Source organism: Portunus trituberculatus, chromosome 12 (genome assembly GCF_017591435.1).
Source record: "Portunus trituberculatus isolate SZX2019 chromosome 12, ASM1759143v1, whole genome shotgun sequence".
Lineage (NCBI taxonomy): Eukaryota > Metazoa > Arthropoda > Malacostraca > Decapoda > Portunidae > Portunus > Portunus trituberculatus.
The window spans coordinates 10,139,839-10,147,338 of record NC_059266.1 but is presented as its reverse complement, the minus strand read 5'-3'; the positions used below and the strand labels follow the sequence as shown (position 1 = coordinate 10,147,338).

The following is a 7,500-nucleotide window of genomic DNA, read 5'->3' as shown; positions in this document are numbered from 1 at the left end:
GTCCTGCTCTCTCTCTCTCTCTCTCTCTCTCTCTCTCTCTCTCTCTCTCTCTCTCTCTCTCTCTCTCTCTCTCCTCTCATCCTTTTATCCTTTTCTTTCCTCCTCCTCCTCCTCCTCCTCCTCCTCCTCCTTCTTCCTCTTTCCTCTCTCCTCCTCCTCCTCCTCCTCCTCCTCTTCCTCCTCCTCCTCCTCCTTCCTCCTCCTCCTCCTCCTCCTTCTTCTTCTCCCCTTTATCTCTAGTCTTCCGTTTATTGTCGTCTTCCGTATTCCAATCTTCGTTACTCATACCTAGAGAGAGAGAGAGAGAGAGAGAGAGAGAGAGAGAGAGAGAGGTCAGTTTCTTCATTCCAGCCTTAGGTGTTTAGCAAGTCTTGTCCAACAATGCTCGTGCCTGTGAGAGTTAATGAGAAGCGTTAGGTAGACGGTGAAGGGGGAAGAATGGCAGGGAAGGACTGTTAACCCCTTCACCACCTTCAGTTTTCATATTTATTAACCTGTTTGTCATGTTTTTGGCCTGTCTATTCGTCTATCTGTCTTTTTGCATACATGTCTATCTATCATTCTGTTTAACTATTAGTGCTCCTGTCAGTCTATCTATTTATCTATTAACCCCTTTATACTTCAGTTTTCATAATTATCAACCTATTTGTCATGTTTTCAGCCTGTCTATTCGTCTATCTATCTGTCTTTTTTGTCTGTTTGTCTGTTTGTCTGTCTGAGTACACCCCGTCAATATATCTATCTGATCTCTCTCTCTCTCTCTCTCTCTCTCTCTCTCTCTCTCTCTCTCTCTCTCTCTCTCTCTCTCTCTCTCTCTGATGTGTATTATGTCATTCATTCCTTCATTCTTCTCTTGAGGATGAGGAAAAAGAAAAGAGATGATGAGGGAATGCTAAGAATAAGAGGAGGAGGAAGCGGAAGAGGAAGAGGGAGAAGCAAAAGTTACTGGAGAGAGAGAGAGAGAGAGAGAGAGAGAGAGAGAGAGAGAGAGAGAGAGAGAGAGAGAGAGAGAGTGAGTCACTGTTCAATACATTTCTGCCTGTTTTCACTTTCATTCTCATATTTCTAAATTTGCCTAATCTTTTAAAACAGTAACAGTATGATTTTTTGTCATATCCTATTCATCCACCAATTCTTTCCTCTCTGTTCTTCAAATCATACTTAAATAAAGCTTCAACATAAATACATAAGCCTTGTCACATCCTTGAGGCATTACTGACCCTGAGAATTTTGCCTGTCACTCTTATTACATCCCGTACACTACCGCCTTTCATGTAAGCACTCTTATCTGAGAACCATAACTTTCGTACCTCTCTAAATTTAATCATATTGAGCCTAAACCCATTATTTTTTACCCAATCGTGACTATGTACTGACTCAAACTTTTCTGTACTTCACCTCCACTATTTCAAAAGGCATTATTTTAATTGACACGAGTTTTTATTTTTTTTCTACGTGTCTAGAGGCAAAGTGACAAGATTTCTATATTATTAACCGGAGAGACACTATTGAAAATTGAAAATTCCTCTAAACATCTCTGTGGCCTTGGGAAGTAGTCGTAGTGAGAGAACAAAGCGTTTCAAAAGCTTTATTTAAATTGGCATGAGTTTTTAAGGTGTTTTTACGGTTCTAGAGGCAGGATGACAAGATTTCTACATTACTAACTGGTGAAACACTTGAAAATACCGCTAATCACCTCCTTGGCCTTGGAAAATACGAGTAGTCGTGGTGAGAGAGCAAAGCGTTTTAAGCAAGTTTTTACGGTTTTAGAGGCAGTGGGACAAGACTTCCACACTAGTAACTGGAGAAACACTCTTGAAAACTCCACTAATCAACTCTGCGGCCTTGGAAAACAGTCGTGGTGAGAGAATAAAGCGTTTCTGAATACGGACCTAACTTTGCTTTTAATGCGCGGCGAGAACTATAGCTTATTAGCGGAACATGATGCGAGCGAAATACAAAGGAGATACATGGAAGACAGATGCAGATAACTTGGGCTAATGGTGCGACATATGACTTCCTGATACACACACAATAGTTTCCAGGTGATACTCTGCCCTCAGGAACTCAACACACTGCAATATTACCACGCACAATCCAATCTGGGACAGTTTGAATACGCTGGTCATGATCGCCCCGTGGAGGAAACCCGCAGCAAACCAAGGAAATATGTACTCAAACCCCACATTCCCACGTTAAAGGGGACAAATTAGACTATGTAAGATAAAAGATAAAGGAGAGAAGGGAAGAGTGGAATGAAGGAGAACACGAGGAGAGTTAAGATAGACCCAGACCAAGACCAAAAAAGTGAAGCGAGCCTGTGTTTGGCGTGTGTGTGAGCAAGCCAAAGCCAGCCCAGTGTTTACCTGCGTCAGCTGAGAGGCGGGTGGGGTGCGGTGAGCCTGCCAGCCTGCCAACCTGCCCCTGCCTCCCCTGTTGTCCCTGCCTCCCCCTGTACCTCAGCCATGGAGCACAATGACATAGACGCCTGCATAGAGGAGTGGGAGACGCTCAGCAATGAATACAGAGCTCTAGAAGTACGTAAATGTGAAGGGAACTCGTAATGTTGTGTGACCATGTGAATGTTTTTTTTTTTTTTTTTTATTGTCCTCATCACGCGGGGCTCAATTGTTACTGCGACTGTTGCTGAGTGTGAGAGTCGCCTGGGAGGTGGTCACTATTAGGGTACTCTGAATTTGTAGCTGTGGGAATGGGGGATTTTTGTTTACATGTTGGGGGAAGGGAGTTTATGTAATGCTGAGTGACGTGTGTGTATGTGTGTGTGAGTGTGAGTGTGAGAGAGTTTAGTTTACACAAAACTCCGATGGATGTACTTTTCCTCATTCCTTTTTGCTAAGCTTAATGAGTGTTTTACAGACTTGAGCCCTGAGGGAGGTGTGCTTAGGGGCCAGATTACCCTGCACCCCATCAACCCTTCAGTTGTGACTAGTTGGTGGAGCAGGGTCTGAATGTAGTGACTAAGAATAAAGAATAAAGATATGACTGCTTGCCAAACAATCACATTTGCACATGACACACTGACACCACTCTGGCACTGTTTGTTTGCACTGTGAGGCACTGATGTGCTGTGGCCTGGAACACACACGTCACTGTGTGGGAATCAGGTAATAATTAAAATAGTAATATTTGCTTTATTAGGAGCCTTACAGCTGGAAATCCTTATATTGTATCTTGACGCATACTAGCACACATGCAACGTCCAGAGTATAAAGCAACTTTAAGGAAGTATTTCACAATTTATCAGGAGATTTACACCTGGAAATCCTTATGTTGTATCTTAACATATACTAACATACATACAACATCCTGAATATACAGTAACCCTAAGGAAGTATTTCACTTTTTAACCCCTTCAGTACTGAAACACATTTTTACCGTGAGTTTTGGACATTAGATGATTTTATATATATTAGGAAGAATCTAAGGAGGTCAGAAGATTGATAGCTAGAGTCCTCACAATTTTAATCCTCTTGTGAATTTTTGAAGCTGCATGATATCGTCCAATGGAAAGTAGAATAAATATGAAAACGTATCATGGTACTGAAGGGGTTGATATGGTATGGGTGAGATTGTGGGAGCAAGAGAGAGATATGAGAGGTAGATAGAGAGAGGTGGAAGTGTGTTTCGTACAGGGACGGGTCATGTGTAGGCTTGTCTATTTCTCTATCTGTATACCAGCACAGCAGTCTTAGACAAGGCACCCCTTCCCTGCAACACACACTAAGGAACAATTTGAAGGACAGGACACAAGGAAACACAGTATTCCTCAGCATTCTTCATTGTGGCTGGGGAGAAGTCTGAAATCCTTATCTTTATCAATGTGATTAGACGGCAGCTGATTACACAGTCTGCTGAGTGACCCCCAGCCTGGCCACCTTGGGTGACCGGCAGTGCTGTATCCAGGGAGGGAGATAGACACACTAACTCTTCTTATTGTAATTTTTGATACTTTAAACTGGCACAAGATGAATGTTAATGCTTTCACGTTCTTGGGCGATGTATTTTTTTTTTTTTTTTTTATTGTGCAAGAAGCTTAGGGTAAGGAAAGAAGGAAAGATAGGACTTCATGTATTTCACAATCTACAACCAAGATTATCAAGTGCCATCTTTACATAACATAGACATGCCCCATAGCAGGAGAAACATTATCTGTCTGAATGTTACTTTTGTGATAGCGCCCTTCACTTATGTCACACGATAAGGAAGATACCATAACATGCTAATCCTTTACTGGGGACCACTGAATGCATTAAACACATATCTGTCTATCTATAAACCTGGTTAATATACCTTACAAGTTACCACCATAAGCATTACTCCTTTGATAACATGTTCAACAGGGATGGTAGCTACATGTTGTCCTTACTTTAGCTACAAAATACACAAAATATTTACCTATATGTATTAGAGAAAGAAAAAAATCACTAAGAAGTAGAAAAGAAATATATAAAACACTAATCCATCAATATGCAAGACTAACGTGCCATACAGAGTCAAAAAAAGAGAAGAAAAGGTAAATATTTCAAAGCCCACCAGTCACATACCACACCAACACACCATACAAGGTTAAGAAATAAAAAGAAACAAGAAATACACATGACACACCACACTGGCTCACTAGTCTCTGGTAAACTCTGGAACTCTCTGCCTGCTTTTGTATTTCCAACTTCCTATGACTTGACTTCATTTAAGAGGGAGGTTTCAACACATTTATACCTTTACTGTGGCTAACTCTCTGACCTGCAATGGGACTGACAGCTAAGTGGGCCTTTTTTTTTCCCCCAGTTTATGTTGCCCTTGGTCTGTGTTCCCCTCTTACATAAAAAAAAAAAAAAATACAAAGAAAAAACAAGTAAAAACAAGAAAAACACATAATACATCACACAGGGTCACTAATCTCAGCACTTCCCTCGGCAGAAAATCCACAAGGAGTACCGACAGAAGCTGGAGGAACTAACACAACTGCAGACCAAGTGTACCAAGGGCATCGCACACCAGCGGTACCGCATCAACATCATCAAGCAGAGTCTGAAGAAGTGAGTGCCTTGAGGGCCAGGGAGTTAGGATGCTACTGGGAGACTGGTGATGAAAGAGAAATTGGCAGAGTATGAGATAAGGCAAGGAAGTTAGGAAGTTAGTGGGGGGAGCTGATGATGAAAGACAGGCTTGTAAAGAGTACAAGGGATAAGAGGAGTTTGTTAGGAAGTTACTGAGGGATCTAGTGATGAAAGAGAGGCTAGCAGAGAGTATAAGGGTACAGCGCACTGGTTCGAATCCTGTCCACGGTCCAAATGTAGGTTGGGCTTCCTCACTCAGGGCAACGGTTTCCTAGCGGGTGGGTTTTGAGATAGGTGGTACCTAAAAAGTATCCCCTTTAGCCCATAAATTCCCATGAAAAGCCCACATGGTATAAAAAAAGAAAAGAAGAAGAAGAGGAGGAAGTTAGGAAGTTACTGAGGGAGCTGGTGATGAGAGAGAGGCTGACAAAGAGTATAAGGGATAAAATAGGTGTAGATGTGATTTTTGAAAGTTGAGAGGTTGAAAAGAGAGTATAAAGGATAAGATGAGGGAGTTAGGAAATTACTAAAAGATCTGTTAATAAAAGAGAGGCTGGCAAAGAGTATAAGAGATAAGAAAAGGTTTAGATGTGGGTTTAATAAACTGAGAGATTAAAAAAGGAGGGTAAGGGATGAAAACAGGTTAGATGTAGGTTTTTAAAGTTTAGAGGTTGAAAAAAGAGACTGTAAGGGATCAAAATATATTTAGATGTGGGTTTTGTAAGTTGAGAGGGGGCTGGCAAAAAAAATGTAAGGTATTTTTTGTCACTGTTTATGTGTTCACTCGTTTATCTTATTTTACCTGTGACTCATTAGTCTTTTGTTAGAACACATGCATATTTATGGCTTTGTGATTTGTTTGAGTAAATATTTGTGTCTGCTTGTATGCTTATTAATTCATTTGACCATTTATTTTACATCCTGTTACCTTTTGGTGGCTTCATGGCATGTATGCAACTCAGTGTCAGTATAAACATGCATTAATGCTTGCTATTTATTGATGTTTATTCACGTTGCACCTTTTTCATTTACCCTTCTGAATGGCAAACCCAAAGCAACATTTAGCCCATAGCAGCCTCAATAGACCTTCCCGCTTCCCTTCCCTTTCCCCCACACTAAACCAGACCCACTCTGACGGGTAGGTCGCCTCTCACCCCGTCCTCCCACAGGCTGGACCACACCAATGATCCAGACAACAGCGAGAGGAATGAGCTGCTGCAGACCGACCTCATCCGGCGCAAGGCTCAGCTCTACGACATGGAGAACAGCATCCCCAAACCCAACGGCACGTACCTCAAGATCATCCTCGGCAACATCAACGTCTCCATTCTCAACAAGGAGGAAAAGTGAGCTGCATTTATTTTCACCTAACCTAACCCCAAACCAACCTAACCTAACGTAACTTAATTTCACATCTCCTTACTCAACAAAGAGGAAAAGTGAGTCGGTTTTTATTCTAACCTAACCTAACCCAACCCAACCCAACCCAACCCAACCCAACCTAACCTAACCTAACCAAACTTTATTTAATTTCACGTCTCCATTCTCTACTCAACAAGGAAGAAAAGTGAGCCATCCTTTATATATTTTATTTATTTGTTTATTATTTTTATTAATCAGGAATAGTATTTTGAGTTTATTTTGTATCAGTTGTAGGCTTTTAATAATGTGTTAAATTTTGTAATCATTGGAACTAATTCTCTCTCTCTCTCTCTCTCTCTCTCTCTCTCTCTCTCTCTCTCTCTCTCTCTCTCTCTCTCTCTCTCTCTCTCTCTCTCTCTCTCTCTCTCTCTCTCTCTCTCTCTCTCTCTCTCTCTCTCTCTCTCTCTCTCTCTCTCTCTCTCTCTCTCTCTCTCTCTCTCTCTCTCTCTCTCTCTCTCTCTCTCTCTCTCTCTCTCTCTCTCTCTCTCTCTCTCTCAGGTACCGATACAAGGACGAATACGAAAAATTCAAACTGGTCATTAATTTAGTTGCCATTGCCATCTCCACCTTCAACCTTCTCACCAATTTCAGGTTTGTGTGCCCCTGTTGGTTGTGTGTTGTTGGTAAGGTGTGTCCAGAATTAATGGAAGCAATGTTCTCTTGGTGTTTGTAATTATGTACATGTTTAAACTGCAAAACTGTGGTGCCCCATTTGATCTACCAAATGTGGGATAGTCAGCCTGGCACAGAGGAGGGAATAGTCTTGTGTTTATGAACGTTGTGGTCAGCTTATTGTTTTTATCTCAGCTTTATTTTTATCTCAGTTTTGTGTTGGTGAATGTTGTGCTCAGTGGGGATGGTCGTCTTGGCACAGAGAATATAATAGTTTTGTGTTGGGAATGTTGTGGTATTTTTATCTCAGTTTTGTGTTGGTGAATGTTGTGCTCAGTGGGGATGGTCGTCTTGGCACAGAGAATATAATAGTTTTGTGTTGGGAATG

At 41.5% G+C, this 7,500-nt stretch overlaps 1 protein-coding gene across 3 annotated transcripts in view; it reads left to right on the top strand.

The window, feature by feature from the left end:
• Nucleotides 1-7,500, top strand: part of LOC123502778 (transmembrane protein 120 homolog) — a 59,347-nt gene that overhangs the window by 44,844 nt on the left and 7,003 nt on the right. Inside the window, exons 1-4 of one of the 3 annotated variants that reach the window (XM_045252035.1) lie at nucleotides 2,345-2,537; nucleotides 4,939-5,057; nucleotides 6,248-6,424; nucleotides 6,999-7,091. In XM_045252035.1, coding sequence (XP_045107970.1) covers nucleotides 2,466-2,537; nucleotides 4,939-5,057; nucleotides 6,248-6,424; nucleotides 6,999-7,091 — 461 coding nt within the window. In that variant the 5' untranslated portion in view covers nucleotides 2,345-2,465. Of the gene's footprint in view, nucleotides 1-2,344; nucleotides 2,538-4,938; nucleotides 5,058-6,220; nucleotides 6,425-6,998; nucleotides 7,092-7,500 lie in introns of those variants that run through there. The other 2 variants (XM_045252034.1, XM_045252036.1) reach the window with 2 other exon arrangements.